Source organism: Phocoena phocoena, chromosome 13 (assembly GCF_963924675.1).
Source record: "Phocoena phocoena chromosome 13, mPhoPho1.1, whole genome shotgun sequence".
Lineage (NCBI taxonomy): Eukaryota > Metazoa > Chordata > Mammalia > Artiodactyla > Phocoenidae > Phocoena > Phocoena phocoena.
Window position 1 is genome coordinate 65,147,136 of NC_089231.1, and position 22,876 is coordinate 65,170,011.

General features: G+C 46.7%; 1 protein-coding gene across 1 annotated transcript; it reads right to left on the reverse strand.

Moving 5' to 3' along the window:
• Positions 1-11,251: 11,251 nt before the first annotated feature.
• On the reverse strand, positions 11,252-22,663 carry SNRPD3 (small nuclear ribonucleoprotein D3 polypeptide). Its single transcript, XM_065889567.1, has 4 exons — positions 22,213-22,663; positions 20,677-20,820; positions 13,224-13,416; positions 11,252-11,480 (listed from the first exon to the last, which is right to left on the reverse strand). Exons 2-4 carry the CDS (start codon positions 20,800-20,802, stop codon positions 11,419-11,421), a joined length of 381 nt encoding a protein of 126 aa, XP_065745639.1. The 5' UTR covers positions 20,803-20,820; positions 22,213-22,663; the 3' UTR covers positions 11,252-11,418.
• Between the last annotated feature and the right edge of the window lie 213 nt (positions 22,664-22,876).

A 22,876-nucleotide genomic window follows, 5' to 3' on the forward strand; every position in this document is an offset into this window, starting at 1 on the left:
GGGCTTCGGTAGTTGTGGTGTACGGGCTTAGTTGCTCGGAGGCATGTGGGATCTTCCCGGACCAGGGACGGAACCTGCATCCACTGCACTGGCAGGCAGATTCTTTTTTGTAAATTTATTTATTTATTTTTGGCTGCATTGGGTCTTCGTTGCTGTGTGCGGGCTTTCTCTAGTTGTGGTGAGTGGGGGCTACTCTTTGTTGTGGTGCGTGGGCTTCTCATTGTGGTGGCTTCTCTTGTTGTGGAGCACAGGCTCTAGGTGCGTGGGCTTCAGTAGTTGTGGCTCGCAGGCTCTAGAGCACAGGCTCAGTAGTTGTGGCACACGGGCTTAGTTGCTCCGCGGCATGTGGGATCTTTCCGGACCAGGGATCGAACCCGTGTCTCCTGCATTGGCAGGCAGATTATTAACCACTGTGCCGCCAGGGAAGTCCCATGAAATCTTCTTGTCTGATATTAATATAGCTGAGATCATTGACCTGAGACCTTGCCTTTTTCCTAATATAGGCGTTTACTGCTACTTAAAAAAACTAAAACAAAACCGCACAATGTACAAGTTGTGAGTGGAGTTTATCCAGTGTCTTACTGAGGACTGTAGCCTGGGAGAGAGCCTCTCAGATAGCTCAAGAAACTGTTCAGAAGAGGTAAGGGGAGAGGTCAGTACATATGTGATTTTGGCAAAAGGGATAGGTGCAACCAACCACACATCTCAGTAGAAGGTTGCTGCTAGTCACAAGGAATGGAAATCTTAGTTAATGATTTAGTGCTTTTCTAAGGGAAGATGCAAGAATCCAGGTTCATAAAAAATTTCTCCTGAAAATATCTAACTATCTTATGGTCTGTTCTGCCAGTTTTCCCAGAGCACAGAGTGCCTCATTCCTGATCTCTGTCCTGAACTCTTTTCAGGGTGTGTCGAAGGTCAATGGCTGCAGTGGCTTATATTCAATCCTTGTGGAGCCGAATGTCTAGTGACATTCTTTAGTGGGTAGTGCTATAAATTACTTCTCTAAGTTCTGCTTTAGTGACATCCCACAAATTCTGATATGTTGTGTTTCCATTTTCAAGTCAGTCGACTACTTTCCAATTTCTCTTTTGGTTTCTTCTTTGATCTATGGGTTACTTAGAAGTGTGTTATTTTGTTTCCAAATATTTAGAGACTTCCCAAGGATCCTTGTGATAAATGATTTCTAATTTAATTATAGTGTGGTCAGACAACATAATATGGCTTGAAGCCTTTTGAATCTTGATCAGTGTTCTGTGTGCACTTGAGAAGAATGTGTATTCTACTATTGTTGGGAGTCCTGTGTTAATCAAAGTCAAGTTGACTTACCACGTTGTTCGAGTCTACTATATCCTTGCTGATTTTCTGCTTACTTGGTCTGTCAATTATTGAGAGGAGAACTGAACTCTGACTGTACTTGTATTTGTCTGTTTCTTATTTCTATCCATTTTTTGTTTCATGTATTTTGAAGCTTTATTATTAGGTGCATAAATGTTTAAGATTGTTATGGCTCCTTGATTAACTGACCCTATCATCATTATGAAATAACCTTCATTATCCCTGAAACCTACTTGTCTGATATTAATATAGCTACTCTAGCTTTCTTTTGGCTAGTGTTAGCAACGGTATTCTTTCCCATCCTTTTACTTTTAACCTATTTATGTCTTTAAAGTGTTTCTGGACTTCCCTGGTGGCGCAGTGGTTGAGAATCTGCCTGCTAATGTGGGGAACACAGATTCGATCCCTGGTCTGGGAAGATCCCACATACTGTGGAGCAACTAAGCCCATGCACAACTACTTAGCCCGCGCTCTAGAGCCTGTGAGCCACAACTACTGAGCCCACATGCCGCAACTACTGAAGCCCGCGTGCTTAGAGCCTGTGCTCTGCAACAAGAGAAGCCACCACAATGAGAAGCCCAGGCACCGCAACGAAGAGTAGCCCCCACTGACTGCAACTAGAGAAAGCCCGTGTGCAGCAAAGAAGACCCAACGCAGCCAAAAGTAAACAAACAAATAATAAAGTGTTTCTTGTAGGTAGCATGTAGTTGGGTTTTGCTTTTTCAATCCAATCTGACAATCTCTGCTTTTTAATTGGAGTGTTTATACCATTTACATTTACTGTGATTATTGATATGGTTAGACTTAAGCCTACTATCTTGCTATTTATTTTTTATTTATCCCATCTGTTCTTTTAAATGTATTTATTTTTGTCTGTGTTGGGTCCTTATTGCTGCACGTGGGCTTTCTCTAGTTGCAGTGAGAGGGGGCTACTCTTCGTTGCGTGGGCTTCTCATTGCAGTAACTTCTCTTGCTGCGAAGCACAGGCTCTAGGTGTGCCGGCTTAGGTAGTTGTGGCATGCGGGCTTCAGTAGTTGTGGCTCACAGGCTCCAGAGCACAGGCTCGGTAGTTGTGGCGCATGGGCTTAGTTGCTCCGTGTCATGTGGGATCTTCCTGGACCGGGGCACGAACCTGTGTCCCCTCCATCGGCAGGCGGACTCTCAACCACTGCGCCAGCAGGGTAGCCCCATGTTAACCATTTTAAAGTGTGCAATTGTTTTTAGTACATTCTCCATGTTGTGCAACCATCATCACTATCTAATGACAGAACATTTTCATTACCCCAAAAAGAAACCCCATATCCATTAAGCAGGCACTCCGTATTCTCCCCTCCCCCAATCTCTGGCAATCACTAATCTGCTTTGTGTCTATGAATTTGCCTATTATGGACATTCCATATACATGGAAACGTACAACATGTGGCCTTTTGTGTCTTCTTTCACTTACCATGTTTTCAAAATTCATCCATGTTGTAGCATGTGCCAGTAATTCATTCCTTTTAATGGCTAAATAATATTCTAATTGTATGGATATACCACTTTTGTTTACCCATTCATCAGCTGTTGGATATTTGAATGTTGGCATAATTCTTTGTTATTTTAGTGTTGCTTTGGGGTTTATATTATACCTTTTAAAATTATCATATACTTCAAGTAATATACCACTTCTAATATAAGAAATTTACGGTAGTATATGTTTTCCCCTCTTGGCCTTTATGCTAATATTGTCATGCATTTTACTTCTACATGTCATAAGCGCCATAATACAATCTTCATTCCTTTGTGTAGATCCAGATTTCCATCTGGTCTAGTTTTCCTTTTTCTAGAAGGATGTCCTTTAACATTTTTTGTATAGCAGGCCTCCTGGTGATGAATTTTTTTCAGGCTTTGTGTGTCTGAAAACATTTTATTTTGCCTTCATGTTAAAAAGATTTATCCCCCCCCCCAGGTATTGAATTCTAGATTGATAATTTTTTCTGTCAATACTTTGAAGTTGCTTCACTGTCTTCACGTTTGCATGGTTCCCAATGAGAAATGTCATCCTTATCTTTGTTCCTCTAATATAACATTTGTTTTTCTCCAGCTGCTTTTTGGAATTTTTCTCTTCACCACTGGCTTTATATGCCTTGGTGTCATTTTCTTGTGCTTGGAGTTCATTTAGCTTTTGGGATCTGTGGGTTTATAGTTTTCATCCAGTTAGGAAAGTTTTTGGCCATTATTACTTGAAGTACTTTTTCTGTCCCCTCATCACCTCTCCTTTGGGGACTCCAACTACCCATATATTAGGAAACTTGGAGTTGTCCCAAAGGTCCTTTCTTTTGCAAATTCTTTTTTTCTGTGTGTTTCACCTTGGATAGTTTCTATAGCTTATGCCTTAAAGTTCATTGAGTTTTTCTTCTGTAATGTCTAATCTGCTGTGAATCCCGTCCAGCTATAGCAGTTCAATGAGAAGTTTCTCTTTCTCTTTTCCTTCTCCTTTCTCCTCCTATTACACCCCCTCGTCCTTTTTTTTGTTTTCATTATTATTATTTTGGCTGTGCTGCATGGCTTGCGGGATCTCAGTTCCCCAGCCAGGGATTGAACCCAGGCCACAGCAGTGAAAGTGCTGCGTCCTAACCACTAGACTACCAAAGAACTCCCTCGTCCTTCTTTTTAGATTGTACTTGTTTCTACTTAACTTTTTGAATACATGAAAGAGTTAAAACAAACGTCTTGGGCTTCCCTGGTGGTGCAGTGGTTAAGAATCCACCTTCCAATGCAGGGGACACAGGTTCAAGCCCTGGTCCGGGAAGATCCCACATGCCATGGAGCAGCTAAGCCTGTGTGCCACAACTACTGAGCCCACCTGCCACAACTACTGAAGCCCACATGCCTAGAGCCCGTGCTCCACAATGAGAAGCCCACACACCGCAATGAAGAGTAGCCCCCACTCGCCGCAACTAGAGAAAGCCTGCACACAGCAACAAAGACCCAACACAGCCAAAAATAAATTTATAAAAACAAAACAAAACAAAAAAAACAACTGTCTTAATGTCCTTCTCTGCTACTTCTAACATCTGTGTCAGTTTTGAATGTTTTGATTATTCTTATTACAGGTTGTGCTTTCCTGCCTCTTTGCATGCCTGGTAATCTTTGACTGGATGCCAGACATTGTGAATTTTACTTTGTAGGGTGCTAGATGTTTTTATGTTCCTATAAATCTTTTTGGGCTTTGTTCTAGAATACAGCTAACTGACCTGGTAACAGCTTGATCCTTTCAAGTCCTGTTTTTATGATTTGTTAGCTGGGTCCAGAGCAATGCTCAATCTAGGGCTAATAGTTCATTTATGATGCAAGACTTTCCTGGATACTTGTCTTAAAATACATCATATTTTTGTATTATTCGTGTTTAATGTTTTTTTATTGAATTTTTTTTTTTTTTTGCAGTACACGGGCCCCCCACTGCCGCAGCCTCTCCTGCTGCGGAGCACAGGCTCCGGACGTGCAGGCTCAGCGGCTATGGCCCACGGACCCAGCCACTCTGCAGCACGCGGAATCCTCCCAGACCGGGGCACGAACCCGCGTCCCCCGCATCGGCAGGCGGACTCTCAACCACTGCGCCACCAGGGAAGCCCCTATTGAATGTTTTAAAAATTTTTAAATGGTGCTTTGACATCTTGGGGCCTTGCTCATCCTGGAGAGACTGCCCCTCCTAGAATTAGTTATTTCCTAGAGATAGTAAACAATTTGCCTGCACAGTATACCTTTCACATAAAAACTAACCAATCCAAAGTCTACCCGCAACGACGTTTAATTCTCACACACCAAACCATTATCTGCCCTGCTATAAATCACCACAGGGCCAGGTACCACATAACTGTAGACTACCCCTATGGCTCAGAGCCCTCTGATTTGTTTAAATTATCCAATTCTAGACTTACTCAAACTGGTTTACGCTGCCTCACCCATGCTTTCCCTGTGGAAACCATAACAGAGGCTCTGGGCCATGCTCTCCTTTCACTCCTGCCTCTTGACCCACCTGATGTTTCCTCGTGTGACCCTGCATGGCATGGCATGCTCCCTGCTCTTGAGAATTGTAATCAACTCTTCTTTCAAGGAAGTCATCTCCATGTCTGTCACCTTACTATACCTGATTAAAATAAAATTCTTGGTATAATAGTCTATCCACTATCCTGTGAGTTGAGTTTTTCTCTGGCTGGTGGGAATGCACTGTTATTATCCTTTTTGATGGTTCCTTCCCCATCCTGTTTCCTCACACTTGTATGCTGATCGGTATTCTGAATATTCAAGAGGGATCTTCTGCAGACCTCCTGGGTCCTCTATGCAGCTTTCTTCTCCTGCTGTTCTGTACTATGAACTCGAGCTGGCTCCTCAAACCAGAGAGCCTGGTGGTTCCCCCTGTGTCATAGCCTGGAAACTCTCACAAGGCAGTAAGCTCACCTTATTTGTTTCCCATCTCTCAGGGATTACTCTCCTTCAGTGTCCTGAGTTTTGATTTTTTTTCAGGCATGAGGGTAAGTCTAGGCAATTACCTCCATCTTGGCCAGAAGCAGAAAAAAATCCTGTGTGCTTTGACTTTATTTTTTTAAAAAGGTTATGAAATACTCAGCAGGTGAGTATAGAAGCTGAGACAGTATCATGAATCAACTGAGTCTAAACCCTCCCTTGTATAGATAACAAACCAGAGGCTTAGACAGAATTGGTAGTGGAGGTAGTCAGAGCCAGAATCCATCTCTTAAGTCTTGGTCCAGTTATCTTTCTATGACATCATCCTTTGTTCTGTATCTTCTTTACCTTGCCAAGTGGTTTTCAATTTTAAAGTCGTATGTTTTCCAAGAAAAGACATGTTTTTGAAAAGGAGAGAATGTGCTTAAATATTCAGACCTTCATATGATCTTGAGACTGCCCCTTCCCAACTCTGGCAAAAAGTTGGATGCTTACTCTCCAGAGGGTGTTAGAAGGTTTCTGGACTAGGAAGCCTTCCCAGAGACCTGGAAGATGAAGTGAATCTGGACATGAGTGCTGAAAATACCCAGTCCTCTTCCCCCACTGAGCTCCCAGTAGGCCAGCAGTTCAAGGTAAACCCACCTGACAAGACTGAAGGTTTCTCCAAGGAATCTGACCAGCCCAAGAGGAAAGTCCTAAAGATACGGACATTGGAGATTTACTCAAAAAAGTCCAATCAGGTCACCTTACAAACGTATATTCTTTTTAATACCCTGCTCTTAAACACAAGTAGACTACCAATGATTGCCAGGCAGCTAAGGAAAGTCTGTAACACGAAAGACTAAAACAGAAAGGGGTAAGAAAACATCACGCAGGAGATGAAAGCTTCAACACAGCACATTAATTAACGTCCTCAGAGATAGGAAGATATTGCAACCCTGGAATGACGTCATATTTTTTTTTTTTTGCCCGTGCTGTGCGGCATGTGGGATCTTAGTTCCCCAACCAGGGTTTGAACTCGTGCCCCCTGCAGTGGAAGCATGGAGTTTAACCACTGGACCGCCAGGGAAGTCCCAAGGTCCTATTAAAAACAACAAAACAGGACTGGTGTCCCCAGGTGGCGCTGTGGTTAAGAATCCTCCTGCCAATGCAGGGGACACGGGTTCAAGTCCTGGTCCGGGAAGATCCCACATGCCGCGGAGCAACAAAGCCCGTGCACCACAACTACTGAGCCTGCACTCTAGAGCCTGCGAGCCACAACTACTGAGCCTGCACGCCTAGAGCCCGTGCTCCACAACAAGAGAAGCCACCACAATGAGAAGCCCACACACCACAAGCGTAGCCCCCCACTCGCCGCAACTAGAAAAAGCCTGCACACAGCAACGAAGACCCAATGCAACCAAAAAAATAAATAAAAATTAAAAAAAAAAAAAAGAAAAATGAAGCTTCAGAGAATCAACTTGGGGAAACCTACAAAGGAGGTCAAAAAACAAGAAAATGGGGGATAGGGGAGGCAAGGAGAGAAAAGAGGAGAAAAACAGGTAAGTCCAGGAGATCCAACATCTGAATAACAGGAATTCCAGAAAGCAAAACCAGAAAACCAAAGGTAGGAAATCATTAACAAGTAATTCAAGAAAGTTTCCCAGAAATGAAGGATTAAAGTCCATTCTGAAAAGGTTCAGCAAGAGCCTAGCACAATGCACCAATAGACCTTTGCCAAGGCACGTCAGTGTGAATCTCAGAACACTGGCAACAGAAGGGAGAGAGTCACATACAAAGGTCAGCACTCAGAACGGTCTCAGACTTCTCCACAGCAACACAAGATGCTAGATGAAAAAGTAACGACGCCTTCAAAATTCTAAAGGAAGACGAACACCAACCTAGAATTTCATACTCAATCGAGTATGAGAGAACAAGACACTTTCAGACATGCAACGTCTCTCAAAAAATTACTTCCCATGCACCCCTTCCACAGCAGGTCTCTACTGGACGAGGTAATAAACCATGAGGAAAAGGTTACACAAACAACAGGAGATTCAACAGAGGAAAGTCCATGATAACGGCAATACCTTAGGCACAAAGGAAAGCCAGTCCAGAGTGGGGCCTATCAAGAAGAAACTGATCAAATAGATGATGTATTTATGTCTCCAGAGAAGTCTGAGGTTAAACCAGTGACAAGTTGACAGAAAATTAAGCCAATAAGAATGTAAGTGAATTAATTCTAGGAAAAAGTTAGTTCTGCAGGAAAGTAATCTAGTCTACCACCTGGCTCAGCTGTGATTTAAATGCCCAGCCCTAATAACATAAATACTGAATATGATCTAACCAGAATTATAATATCAGGGAGATGGGTGATGGGGAGCCCATACATGGTGGGCAGGAGGAAGGAGAAGCTGAAAGATAAATGCCTAAAACGAAATATCAAGGAGTAGCCATACAAACAGGTTTAAATTGAGACATGGAGGCAAATACAAACAACAAGCCAAGAGTTGAAAGGGACTCCCCAGAAGCAAGGGAAATGGGGGAGAGGGTCAGACAGGGCAGGAGGGTTGTTGTTTTTCATAAGTCTCTCAGAACTATTTGCTCTTTCAATGTGAGTAACTGATTTTTTTCTGAAGTGCAAGATATAAAACTGTTTACAAAGCTCTATGTTTTAGGTTAATCTTCTTTATTGTTTTATAAAACTTCCAGGGAATTCCCTGGCAGTCCAGTTTGGGACTCAGCTGCTGAGAGCCCGGGTTCAATCCCTGGTCAGGGAACTGAGACCCCACAAGCCGTGTGGTGCAGCCAAAAATCAGAATTAAAAAATGTAGCGCTTACATAAAATAAAGACACTCTAGACCAGGGTCAAAATGTGGCCTTGGATATACCGAATTAGAATCATGGAGCTGTGGCGGCAAGGGCATGGTTTAAAATGCAGATTCCTGGGTTCAAATTCCAGACCAAGTAATAGGCATCTCTAGGGGTGGTGCTGTGCAACCTTCACTTCTAACAAGATCTCTAGCTGATGTGGAAACCACTGCTCTAACTCACTATATTACTAATTCAGGAGGCTCAATTAAGAAGCCAATAAATCAATGTCTAAATCAAGGGGAAGGGGGAGGGTATTCCAGACAGGGCACTATGGGTATCATAACTTCTACCTGAAAGAAACCCACTCTGTATGTAACTCAATGTGCATGTTTCTTTTCTTATCAGAAACAAGTTAACTCTTGTTCACATCTAAAACAAATTAACTCCCTTCCACAGTGAGTTCATGGAAACCACCCCACGTGCAGGAAACCCTCCACTGGAGCAGCACTGCTTGTTGGGTCACTGGCCACACTGCATCCAAACATATCAGAGGAGCTGGGGGTGGGGGAGCAAGAGACACAACACAGGGGCTGCTCTCGTGGGGAACGGTCCTGTTAGCTGACAGACTCAATGATGCTCACTGTCCTCGAGTTCTTATTACAGGAATGAAACAAGGTCTGTCACCACGTGGTTGTGTCATAACCACAAGACAAAGCTTACTAGAAAATCTCTACTTGATACAGATGGCCAACAAACACACGAAAAGATGCTCAACATCACTAATTATTAGAGAAATGCAAATCAAAACCACAATGAGGTACCACCTCACACTGGTCAGAATGGCCATCATCAAAAAAATCTATAAACAATAAATGCTGGAGAGGTTGTGGAGAAAAGGGAACCCTCTTGCACTGTTGGTGGGAATGTAAATTGATACAGCCACTATGGAGAATAGTATGGAGGTTCCTTAAAAAACTAAAAATAGGGGCTTCCCTGGTGGTGCAGTGGTTGGGAATCTGCCTGCCAACACAGGGGACACGGGTTCGAGCCCTGGTCCAGGAAGATCCCACATGCTGTGGAACGACTAAGCCCGTGCGCCACAGCTACTGAGCCTGTGCTCTAGAGCCCGCGAGCCACAACTACTGAAGTCTGCGTGCCTGGAGACCGTGCTCTGCAACAGGAGAAGCCACTGCAATAAGAAGCCCACACACCGTGATGAAGAGTGGCCCCCGCTTGCGGAACAATGTCTGCGTCTCTTTTCCTACCCTGCAAATAGGTTCATCAGTACCATTTTTCTAGATTCCATATGTATGCGTTAATGAACGATATATTTTTTTTCTCTTTCTTCAATCTGTATGACAGACTCTAGGTTCATCCACATCACTATAAATGACCCAGTTTCATTCCTTTTTATGGCTAATACTCCGTTGTATATATGTACCACATCTTCTTTATCGATTCATCTGCTGATGGACATTTAGGTTGCTTCCATGTCATGGCTATTGTAAATACTGCTGCAATGAACTTTGCAATATATGTATCTTTTTAAATTATGTTTTTCTCAGGGTGTATGCCCAGCAGTGGGATTGCTAGATCATATGGTAGCGCTATTTTTAGTTTTTTGTTTTTTTTTTTTTAATTTAATTTATTTTTGGCTGCGTTGGGTCTTTGTTGCTGTGTGCGGGCTTTCTCTAGTTGCGGCGAGTGGGGGCTACCCTTCGTTGCGGTGTGCGGGCTTCTCATTGCGGGGGCTTCTCTTATTGTGGAGCATGGGCTCTAGAGTGCAGGCTCAGTAGTTGTGGCGCACGGGCTTAGTTGCTCTGTGGCATGTGGGATCTTCCCGGACTGGGGCTCGAACCCACATCCCCTGCATTGACAGGTGGGTTCTTAACCACTGTGCCACCAGGGAAGCCCCCTCCCCCTTTTTTTTAAAGTCCTGACACATCAGGATCATTTTTTTAAGTTAATTAATTAATTTGGTTTTGGTTGTGTTGGGTCTTCATTGCTGTGCGCAGGCTTTCTTTAGTTGCGGCAAGCGGGGGCTTCTCTTCTTTGTGGTGCACAGGCTTCTAATTGTGGTGGCTTCTCTTGTTGACGAGCACGGGCTCTAGCCGCGCAGACTTCAGTAGTTGTGGCACACAGACTCTAGAGCGCAGGTTCAGTAGTTGTGGCACGGGCTTAGTTGCTCCGCGGCATGTGGGATCTTTCTGGACCAGGGATGGAACCCGTGTCCCCTGCGTTGGCAGGCGGATTCATAACCACTGTGCCACCAGAGAAGCCCTGAATTACCTTTTACTATTGGATTACTTTTGCTAAATGCTGAGTCACTGGGGTTTCCAGGCTACAAGGTCACAGTATTAGGTTTTTTTCACAGACCATGACCACGTGTGTTGTGTTGTTCAAGCTGAGCTGATGGTGCGCCCACAAAGGCTGCCTGAACAAAGTGCTCCATGAACGTCCGTGCCGACAAACGAGGCAACCTGTGCACCCTCAGAGTTGTTCCAAGGGCTTAACCAGCAACTGGCCTGGAACAGCAGCTTATGCTCTTATCAGTAACTATGCTACTTCAAACTGGAAAAAAGCAGGACATCTCCCAGGGTGTGAAAGTTTAACCTGCTGCCAAAGCAAACACACACACACACACAAAAAAAACTACAAAATGAACACACAGTCCTTATATTCTCAAAAAGAGAAAAACCCACCACAATTATTTAGTTTAACATTTACCCAGATCTAAAGAAAAAGATGTCAAAAGATAACCTAGGACATATACATACGCACACCCCTCCTGACCCAGATAACCTAAAAGAAAAAAATAAGGGCAAAGTTCTGTCCAAGATAAATTTATCTTCGTTTCTGGAAGATGTTTCCACGTCCCATTCCACGTCCTCTCCCTCTTGCGGCCACTGCAAGGTGGGGAAGAGAAAGGACAAGGTCAGGTCAGTAAGGACTCATATCATAGAGCAGCCAGAGCCCTAGGACATGGCCCAGGAAGGGGCCTGAAAGGCCACCCCGTCCAGCACCACGCTCACCCCGTCACATTTCACGGGGTAAACAGAGACCCTGGGAGGGGCAGGTGCCTGGCATCAGAGCTGGAGAGCCCTCGACTCCTGCCTTCCAGCCCAGCACTGTTCCCCACCAGAGGCAAGGCCTTGTGGCAAAGGTGGTTTGGGGACCCAGTATGGGAACCATAGAAAAGGTGATTTCTCAGAGCTGGCCCAGGGTGAGCTAATAAAACATGACAGATCCATTTAATTCACACTTAAAATTCTGAAACAAACAGATGTTAATATCTATTAAATCTGGGTGAGGGGTTTTATTATTCTTCGAGCTATTCTGCAGGTGTGAAATATTTTGGAATGGGGGGAAAAAACCAAAACCACTCCCCACATAAAGATTGCTGTTCTCTGTGACCCAAAGGTTCTAGGAGACCAGTGGCTTTGAAGAACAGGTGACAATATCCTGACGGCTACTAACTGGAGCCTCACCCCTCTCCTCTTACAGAGCCTGGGGCTGGCAGAGGCACAGTGGCTCAGGCAGAGGTCAGCGGGCCGAGGCAGACTCACTGCCAAGTGCCTTCTAGTGCACGGCCACTGGGCTCCTCCCTTTGCTAGAGAAGATGGTATCGTTACACAGTGACAACGAGGGCAGCCCTCCTTGAGGAAGCAGAGAGAACAGCAGCTGTAGCACAAAGCTGGAACTTCTGAAAATAGTTCCTTCTCCAGGACAAAGGTCCAGAGCTTTGGTCCCATCTCCCCACAACTATCTCTCTTCCAGGAAGAGCAAGGAGATTCTCTGATCAGTTTTTCTGGAGGGCATTTTAAAGGGTTACTCTACTGCGTCTTTAAACTCAACATATGCACTGCAGCTAAAGATACTGAGAGACGCTGACGACTTTCCTGCACTGTAAAGCCTTTTACCAATAAATACTAAGACGGTTCCTAGCGACTGCATTTGCTTTCTTAGCTAATCAACATGGCAGAACTTTTCAGGACCCACATACAAAACTCTGGTTGGGCTAACCAAGAAAAGAGGTCAGACCAAGTCACTGGGAAAAGGCTAGTCCCACTTTTGGAAAGTGGTAAAGGAAGGACTTATTATCAAATGTAAGAAGTTTTGAAAATGAAGTCGGCCCCTTTAATGGGTAAAGATGGCTCAAAACTGCTTACTTATCTGAAAGTGGATCCCCACCCCCGCATTTCCCTTATTTATATTGCGTATCAGTAGACATTCCCAGCCTCAAGAGGAACTGTTATCCCATTGCTTTAGGAGTCAGCTAATCAACACCACAGTGCCTCTAGTCAGCAAACTAGGCCAGGGCAAGCTTCCCCCAGACACCCCAGAATTTCTGAAAACAAAGGGCCTCCTAAAGAGTCATTATAGGAGACTTATCTACTCGTTCATTTAAGTTCCCATCTTCTTTCTAAGGAGCCACTTTGGAGTTTGCATAGCTCCTGTGAATGGGATCAGGTGAGGCAGACAGAGAAGGCAGGGCACTTGGATCCCCCAAGACTGCAGGGAAAAGGGGTGGCAGTGGGTATGGAGATGGCTCAGGTCAGGTCCACCCCCATGCCCCAGCAATAACAGGGCATTTCTAAAAGGTACACGACACACCCACATGTCACAACCAGTGCACGAGGAGCACCTACCTTGGGCCTTCAGAATAGCAGCCTTTCCCCGACCGGCCCCCGAGCCTTGGTTTTTATTTTTCATGCTCTTTAACATGGGTGCGTTTTTCAGCATGTCAGGCAAAATCAGAAAGCGGATCTTGCTGCCACGGATGTACACCTGCTCCAGCTGTGCCACTCGGCCATCTCTGTATGTGACTGTGATGTTGGACATCTGGAAGGGAACCACCGGCTCATGAGTAAAGGCCAACAGCACCAGTGGAGAGCAGGGTATGTGAAGACAAGCCTTGGCAGGGAGGGGAGTCCAGAAATGCAGAAACTCACACCACTACGTAAAGCTGGGGGAACCCCAGGCCTATTGCGTGTGCCAGGGACTGTGCTCAGCAATCCACAGAGATGGTCCTAACAGTATGAGATTCCCCACCCCCCATTTTTTTTTTTTTTTTTTTTTGTGGTACGCGGGCCTCTCACTGTTGTGGCCTCTCCCGTTGCGGAGCACAGGCTCCAGACGCGCAGCCTCAGTGGCCATGGCTCACAGGCCCAGCCGCTCCGCGGCATGTGGGATCTTCCCGGACCGGGGCATGAACCCGTGTCCCCTGCATCGGCAGGCGGACTCTCAACCATTGCGCCACCAGGGAAGCCCGAGATTTCCCATTTTTTAAGATAAAAAAACTAAGGCACTTGTCCAAGGTCCAACAGCCAGAAGGCAGGGACTCCTGATTCAAACGCCTGGACTGGCCCCCAGAGCCCCAACTCTGCCATCCTCACTCTCCCACCAGCACGTGATAAACTAACTGAAATGGCTTAGAATTGCTTGTCCAACCCCTGTGTCCCCTCCCGTATCTGCCCAGCACATGGACTGCAAAGGCGCCATGAGGGTTACGAGCGTGCACCAGATGCGGTCCCTGACCTCCCAGGGGACACACTCGAGTAAGTGAGACAGAGCCCCTCTGGCTTGGGTGACAGGGACTGAGAAGTGGGGGTGGCAGTGCCTGCACGAATGGCTCAGAATACAGGACAGGTGTGAGGCGAGAGTTCACACAAAGACCAGACAGGACATAGAGCAGAGGAACTGGGACTGAGGGCAGGGTCGTCACCTCAGAGACTATGGGGCCATGCAAGTTTGTGGATAGAGGCAGGGCAGACAGGGCTAGGGTGGCACTTCAGACAGATGAATGCGTCAACCATGGGATGGGGGGTGGGGGATGAAGGGGGGCTTAGAGGAGAATCCAGCCAGGATACTGGCCGGGCGTGGGAACATGACACAAACCTGCCAGTGCCAATCTCAACAGGCACCACGTTTATCAGATAAAGCAGCTTATTTTACCAGCCTTCTGGATGGAAAAGGACTACAATTTATTCAGAATGGGTCAAGTCCACATGGGAGAGAGGTGTGCTGGCTCCCCAATTTCTGCTGCTTGTTGTCACCTCAGCCTGACTTGCTCTTTTCTTCAAGTGTTAACTGGCCCCCGTGGCCTCTGCACAAGCGCCCAGCAGAAAGATCAAACACGCTCTAAGGCTGCCCTGCAGCTGCCAAGCCGCCTCCCCTCCAGCACATCCTGGTACATCTCACTCCCTCCCCAAACCTCTCTGAGAATCCCTGACAGAGGCTGTTACGGAAGATCAACAACACTTACACTGAGTGCTTTCACAAATGGCACGTGTCCACCTGGGCTGAAGCAAGAAAGAGCCCAGCATCCCTAGTCCTATTACAGCCTAGGAACCAGGCGGGCCACTGCTCTCGCGCTCTCTCCACGGCACTAGCAGAGAAATGGCCGCGCCGTGTATCCCTCCGCCGGGTACACAGCTTGTCAACAAGCCCGAGCTGCGCTCGCATCATGAGCTAAAGGCAGCAACTTGTGTGAACTCGGTTTAAATGAAAGTCAGGCAGGAACACCCCGTCCATTCAACTCTCCCAAACAGCCACAATGAAACACAGATGGCATAAGCCAGGTGCCCAACTGCAATGACACTTCGGGGAGAGAAGATCTTAGTACAGACCGTCTCTGGACTCATTACCCACATGTCTGGGGCCGGGGTGGAGAGTGCTGGGTGGCCAAGGACAGTCGGTCACAGCATCCCAGCTGCGGGGCACATGGCGAGCAGCCAGCAGATGTTCACCCTCTCCCTGTCCCACCACCCTCACTTTCCTGTCTGGAATCTGACAGTCAGAACTGAGAGCTTGATGCTTTCAGAGGCAATGGGATCCAACAGGTTTACTCTAGGCCTCATTTTAGAGACTGTTGCCAAGTTCACAGACTTGGGAGTCAGACACTTGGGTTTAGATTGGCTCCTTCCATGCTTGGTCACCCTGGGCATCTGGAAGCTTGTCCTCAGAGAGGTCCTGTGATGATTCAAGGACCTATTGTATGTAAAACCCCAGCATAGTATCTGGCACAGAATGTGCATGGAATGACAGAACCTTCTGGCACTATTAAGCACACAGCCGTTTGGAGACAGGTCCTAGTTTGACAAGTTAAACTAAGACTTCAAAATACTTAACAGCACCCAGTAGAATTTAGAGTTTGGTTTCTAAATTCTACTCCCAACCTAAAAGAAAGCAAGGCTCCTGAAGAAATGGCTGATTCCAGAGCTGGGTTAGGGAAGGTAAAAGATGAGCCTGTTAACAAGCAACTTATACCAGAAGGTAGGGATGTGCTCCCTCAAAATGACCAGGACACACCAAAGGGCACAGGAGTCAGCTTGAGAGGCTCCTACTGGTCAAATCTGGGATAACTGGAACATCAAAATAAACATTGACAGCAATGGATTGTAACACCCTTAACAAAACATATTGACAGTATGAGCCTATACTGATAGTAAATGAATGGATAAATGGGGGGTAAGGGAAGGCACTTCCATACAGCAGACCCAATAAATACAGAAAGAATGATGGAGGAAAAACAAAAATTATTCTTTGCAACCGTAATAGTAAAAAGATTCAAGCAAGAATCTTCACGGGAAGCTAAATGGGGCTGAGGAATGGGACAATAATGAGGAACAGAATGCTCACAAGGTATTTACTTAAAGAACCTCCCCACAAAATTCTCATTAGTTACTACAAAAGGAAAAGGAACGTACAGTGGAGAGACCACATAACACCTTAACCAAAAGATCAAGGTTAACATTGCAAACAAGGGGCAAACAGGTGTTTAGGCCTGACTGACCCTCTGGGGAGACAAAAATCACACAATAACAGCCCATAAAAGCATAACCCAAATCTAATTAGGAAGAAGCATCAGAGAAACCCCAATCAAGGGACATTCTAACAAAATAACTGGCCTCCAGTCTTCAAAATCATCAATGGTGTGAAAAACAAACTTGGAGGAACCGTCCCAGACTAAAGAAGCATCAAATGAGTTGACAACTAAACCCAGGAGGCAGAGAGGACTACACGGCCATAAAGGACACACTGTGCACCTGTAGAAACTGGATACACTGCAGGTTAAAGTACTGACTCAATCTTGGAGTTCTTGAATTAATAACTGTACTATGGATACAGTAAGAGGAAATATACAGATATACACAACATATTATGCAATAAAGGAGTATGATGACTGCAATCCACTCTCAAATAGCTCAGAAGAAACATCTAGGTAGATTTTTCCACAGACCATTATGCCACAGCCAAGAACAGTTCAAATAGTCCTGTCACTGACGGGGTGATCATGCCAAAGCCCCTAAAGCATCATTTCTGCAGAATCTATTAACTATCACTTTTCCCCCACCAAAACGTCTAGGAATTACGTCACTTTAAAGATAATGAAATTTTGGATTTGGCCCTTACTCTCTTTTTAAAAAGTAACATTTACTGTGCTTTATGATCACAAGCTTAACACATGATTGTCATTTTAAGGTAAGAAAAATATTTTTTAAAATTTAATCACATATAATTTCCCACGAAAAAACAACTATTCACTTTGGTCTTCCTCAAAAACCTTTTTTTGTTTTAAATTTTATTTATTTATTTTTTGGCTGCATTGGGTCTTCGTTGCTGCGTGCGGGCTTTCTCTAGTTGCGGTGAGAGGGGGCTACTCTTCGTTGCGGTGCATGGGCTTCTCATTGCGGTGGCTTCTCTTGTTACGGGCTCTAGGCACACGGGCTCAGTAGTTGTGGCTCGCAGGCTCTAGAGCACAGGCTCAGTAGTTGTGGCACGTGGGCTTAGGTGTTCTGGGGCATATGGGATCTTCCTGGACCAGGGCTCGAACCCGTGTCCCCTGCATTGGCAGGCAGATTCCTAACCACTGCGCCACCAGGGAAGTCCCCCACACCATTTTTATAATAGAAAATGTTATTAGAACCCAACATCAAATGGCAAACACTGAACTCCAGCTGCCCTCTAGCAAAGAACAAGCAGAGAGAGAGCCAAGAGGACACTCTCATCCCCAAAGGGCAGACTTACTGGGACTAGGAAGAAAGGAGAACAGCAGGCACCATCGGCCTCCCAGCCCGGGCACACGTGAGTCAACTGTGCTGGGTGCTCATCACAGTGGGCTCAGCTCCGCCACAGCCTGCTGGGGTCTATCCAACGCGCCAGGTATCGCTATACCCCGTGAGGCCTCGAATCTTGGCACGGGCAGGGTAACAGGCTGAATTGTACCCACCCCCCAAATTCATATATTGAAGTCTTAGCCCCCACCAATGTGACTGTATTTCAAGACTGGATCTTTACAGAGGTAACTGGGCCCTAGTCCAATATGACTTATGTCCTTATAAGAAGAGATTATGATACGGACACACACAGAGGGAAGACCACATGAAGAAAAAGGAAGAAGACAGCCATCTATAAGCCAAGGAGAGAGGCTTGGAATAGATCCTTCCCTCACGGCCCTCAGAAGAACCAACCTTGCAACACCTTGATCTCGAACTTCTAGCCTCCAGAACCCTGAGAATAAATTTCTGTTGTTTAAGCCACCCAGCATAGGACTCTGTTATGGCAGCCCTAGCAGATTAACACAGGTGGAAGGAGGTGGCAGGCCCCCACTGTCTGACATGCAACGGCTCATTTATTCTGCACTACAGTCCTGAGGCTGAGGTGCTATTTTTATCCCTGATTTAGAAAGGAGGGAACAGAGGGTGAGGGAGGTCCAAAGCTCACGACAAGTCACACCAGGTGGCAGGCTGCAATGATTCCAGATCCATCACAGGGTTTGTGTGCTTTACTTCACACTGGCTACCATTAGAGAGAACACCAAGGGCACCCGGTCAGACACCTTTCCTTCACGTTATAGATGGGAAGTCTGAAGCTCTGCAAACTCAGAAAGCTATCCAAATAAACAGCTGAATAAACAGACAAAGATTCCCTATCCTAGTCTTGCATTCTACTCACCAAACTGAAGCACCTTAAAATGGATGAGGATGCCTTCAGCCAGAGGACTGGACCTATGACAGCCATACCTCATGAAGGCAAAGGAGGCCTGGCCCCACCAGACCTGCAGAGAGGCCACCCACCCACCTCTGTGGCGTTAACACCGAGGAGAGAAACCTGCAGTCAACAGACGTCTATTTCCCCAAACACGAGGGAACCCCCAGCTGGTCAACCTGGCAGGAAGAGGATGCTCACACCTACAGAGAAATCACAAATAAACCAATGAACCCTGTGAAACAATGGATACTTAGGACACGTCCTGCAATATGACCTTGGGTAAGTCACCTCACCTCTCTGACCTTCAGTTTTCTCACCTAGAAAATATCAACAGGTACCATATGTTGACATTTACAATGTGCAAGGCGCTGAGCTAGTTGCCTGACACACACACACACACACACACACACACACACACACACACACATCTCCATCTCTCTCTCTCTTTCTCTCTCTCTCTCTCTCATCTGATCTTCAGAACAGCCCTGGGGTGGGGGTATTACCCCAGTGGCAGTCTTAGGAGTGCACTGCTCGGACTGGGATCCACCACAGCATTCACCCTGAAGCCACTCTTGTCAAGCTGCCAGCCAATGACTGACCACAGTGGGGGTATAGCGCCAGGCCACCTGTGCCCCATGCTAGACTCTTCCAATGAGAAACCTTCCTTTGCCTGGCTGAGACTTCCTCAGAGATACATTCCTACTCAACCCTCCTTCCTTTCCCCTCTGTGTCAGACCAGCACCCCAGACTGAAAGCTCTCCTGCTCCCTCTCCTTTACCCTTTATTGTTAGCTTTCCCAGTCAATCTCTTGCAGAACTAATTCTGTTCTCATTTTACAGACGAGAAAACTGAGGTGATTAACATGCCCAAGGTCAATCAGAATTCAAAGCCACATCTGATTCCAAAGTCCAAGCTCTTAAGGAGAAATTATGTTACACTTTGTAAAGTGATGCCATACAAATCCACCTGACTATTAACAAAAAGCAATGCTGGGCTTCCCTGGTGGCACAGTGGTTGAGAATCCACCTGCCGATGCAGGGGACACGGGTTCGTGCCCCGGTCCGGGAAGATCCCACATGCCGTGGAGCGGCTGGGCCCGTGAGCCATGGCCGCTGAGCCCGCGCGTCCGGAGCCTATGCTCCGCAATGGGAGAGGCCACAACAGTGAGAGGCCCGCGTATCGCAAAAAAAAAAAAAAAAAAAAAAAAAAAAAGCAATGCTGTGCCACGGGAAGGGCACCACATCAAGAAGTGGCTCCAACATTTATTAACAGAGTGACGTTCAGTAGATGAGTCCTTTAATCTTATTCTTCCTATCTTTCTTTTTTAAGGTTTATTATTTATTTATTTAATTTATCTCTGGCTGCATTGGTTCTTAGTTGCGGCATGCGGGATCTTTCGTTGTGGCTTTTCTCTCTCTAGTTGTGGCGCACGGGTTCCAGAGCACGTGAGCTCTGTAGTTTTCGGCACATGGGCTCTAGTTTAGACATGCGAGCTCAGTAGTTGTAGCGCTCAGGCTTAGTTGCCCCATGGCACGTGGGATCTTAGTTCCCTGACCAGGGATCGAACCCACATTCCCTGCATTGTAAGGTGGATTCTTTACTACTGGACCACCAGGGAAGTCCCCTATTCTTCCTATCTTATGGATGATGAAACTATCACCAAACCTGCTTACCTCACAAGACAGTTGCTATAAATGCAATCAAATGAGATGCCTCTCCCAAGAAAAATGGCAATAAACACAATATGTGAGCGGAAGATTCTGCTAACTGCAAAGCACTATGCAAACATATGGGGTAAATGAACAGTGGCCCCGAACCCAATGGTCCTCTTGAAGGTAGTGTCACTTTTCTTAAACAGGTCCCCAAAATATGGGAGAAAATGATTATGGGATTGGGAGACACAAAGAACAAAGTTAAATATTCCAAACTTCCGAATGGCTCTTATTTATACTCACATCCCCAGTACCTGTAGCAGTGCCTGGCACACATTAGGCACTCGGTAAATAACTGCTGAATGAGAACTTCAAAAAGACCCCCAACCACCATCTTTCTGTCCTCCAAGGCACAGGCTCAAGCTTCCCCCACAGTCTCAAGTGCAAAGCAGGATACCTGGCAGTTCATGTTGTCCTCTGCTTCAATGAGCTTCCCTCGATACACCTCACCAGTGTTCGTCTCACATGTCACGATGTGACCCTCAGCCTCATGCAGGACTTTAATCGGCACGCCAATAGACATCTCGGCAGGAAGAGAGTTCTACAGTGAGAGAGACAACAGTTAGTTCACCTTTCAGAGCCCAAGAACGCATGTGGCAAACACCACGCTCTCAAGGCCTGAAACTACACAAAACTTAGACAAGATGCCAAAGGTGCGTTTGTTATTATTATTATATTTTTTTTACAGAAAAAAGTAGCTTAACCCCTAGCTTGAAGGACCTATCTGGCAAACACATGCAAGATGTGGGTGGGGAGGAACAGGGGGGCTAAAGGGAAAGCTAATGAAAGGGAATGAAAAGTTCCTCCCACTGTAGATCGCTTACTTTTCATCAAATAACTATGTGTTCCCCAATACTGTGTGTTGGAGAAGAGAAGGTTGAAATGCACGTATATTTGTCAACCCTCAGTTGTAGGTAACAACTCTTGGAGAACCTATGACACAGACCTGAGCTGTCCAAGGCAGTAGCCACTGTCTGCATGCAGCTACTGAAATTAAACTCAATTAAAGTGAAATAAAATTAAAGTAGAAAATTCAGTCCCTCAGTTACATTAGCCACGTTTCAAGAGCCCAATGCAGTGGGCACTAAGCAGTGCAGATACAGACCAAAAGATCCAGGCAAATCGAGAAGAGGCAGTGCATTTAATTCAACCCATTAAGTGCTCTCTGACCCTCCACTTACTTCACCATCAAGGCTAAAGAGAAAATAGCAAAGTGTTCACAAAGTGACAATGTGCTACAAGCAGGAAATGCTTATCTTGGAGGAAAAACATAATCGGGGCAAGAGCCCGACTTGACCTAATTGAAAGGGAAAAGCAGTGGACTTTTTCTGTTCCAAGATGGGCACATCTTGTGTGGTCAAGAGAGGAAAAGGAACAGGAGAGATTGGGAAAGACAGGCTCCCCTGGTGCGGAGCCTTAGGAGTGTGGATTTTATGCTGAACGCAGTGGGGGGAACCACGTTAGTATAGGAATTATCCGATGGAAAGGCATCCGCACTTACAAAATGAATCGAACACGATTTAGAAGCAGGGAAACTTGATAGAAACTTGTGTAACGGTGTAGAAAGCATGAGGGGACCAGTGTCTGAAAGGGAGATGGAGGCTGAGATGCAAAGGGCTTTGAAAAGGATCACCCAGGTAGGATTTGGGGGAAGGAGGCAACCAGTCAGAAATGATCTCAAGACCATTACCTGAATGATTCAAAAAACACTGGCCTGGAGAGGTACAGAAACTGAAGAGCGTGTACTTTGGGGAAAAGCTAACGAAATCACTCCCAGGCGCTAGTGAGGCGACGCTCATGTTTCGGTGGCCGGGCTTCCCGCTCTTCTCCCTCCCCGAGCTCCGCAAAGCTTCCCGGCAGCGCGTCCTCCTCCAGTCCCCGGCTCCTCGCAGGTACCTCGGCCTACCCTCGCCCGCCCCCGGCCTCTCCTCACCGGTTCCGGTCTCCTCTTCCTTTCTGGTGCGGAGGTGACTCTTCAGACTGCGAAGGCGTGAAGCGAGTGAATGGCGGGGCCCGCGCTCCCAGAATACCACGCGTTCCCAAAATGCTTCGCGCAGGGCCCGCCCCCTTCCTTTTCCTAGTGGCGGGCGCGGTCTCGCCTCTGCTTTCTCCTCACCCTGCCGGCTGGGAAACTTGGGCTCTGGTATAATCGTTCCGGGCCCGGAAGAGAGGGCTGATGACCGGACCCAGGTGCCGCCGGAAACATCGACCCTCGGGCCGGCAAGGGCAGAAGGGGGTCGCGTTTCCAAGCACCCCACACCAGCGACGGGCTGGACGGCAAGGTGGGCATCGGGGGCGAGAGGCGGTGGGGCCGAGGGTCAAGACCTGCCCTCACAATCTAACCTTGAGAACCCGGCAGCGCCAGGTAAGGGGCGCCCAGAGCGAGGCGAGTATCCCACCATAGGGGGATAGGGATAGGGAAACAGGGGCGGAGCGGAGCGGGGGCGGCCTGTGACCGTCCCTCCAGGGGGTCGGAGTGGGGCTTGGTCTCCCGGAGCCCCGCGCTCTGCCTCGGCCCGAGGCTGGCGGAGGAGCTGGCCGGGCAGAGGCGGAGCTTGCTTGGGAAGGAGCCTCTGGGGAGCCCGCGTTCGCGGAAC

What these genes read in the sequence shown, in the direction of transcription:
- SNRPD3 (XM_065889567.1), bottom strand. Translation starts at nt 20,802, where the DNA reads ATGTCTATTGGCGTGCCGATTAAAGTCCTGCATGAGGCTGAGGGTCAC. An exon ending in AGGACAACATGAACTGCCAG is followed by an intron (nt 13,417 to 20,676) that starts GTATCCTGCTTT and finishes GTTCCCTTCCAG; the next exon opens with ATGTCCAACATCACAGTCAC. An exon ending in TGCTATTCTGAAGGCCCAAG is followed by an intron (nt 11,481 to 13,223) that starts GTAGGTGCTCCT and finishes CCCACCTTGCAG; the next exon opens with TGGCCGCAAGAGGGAGAGGA.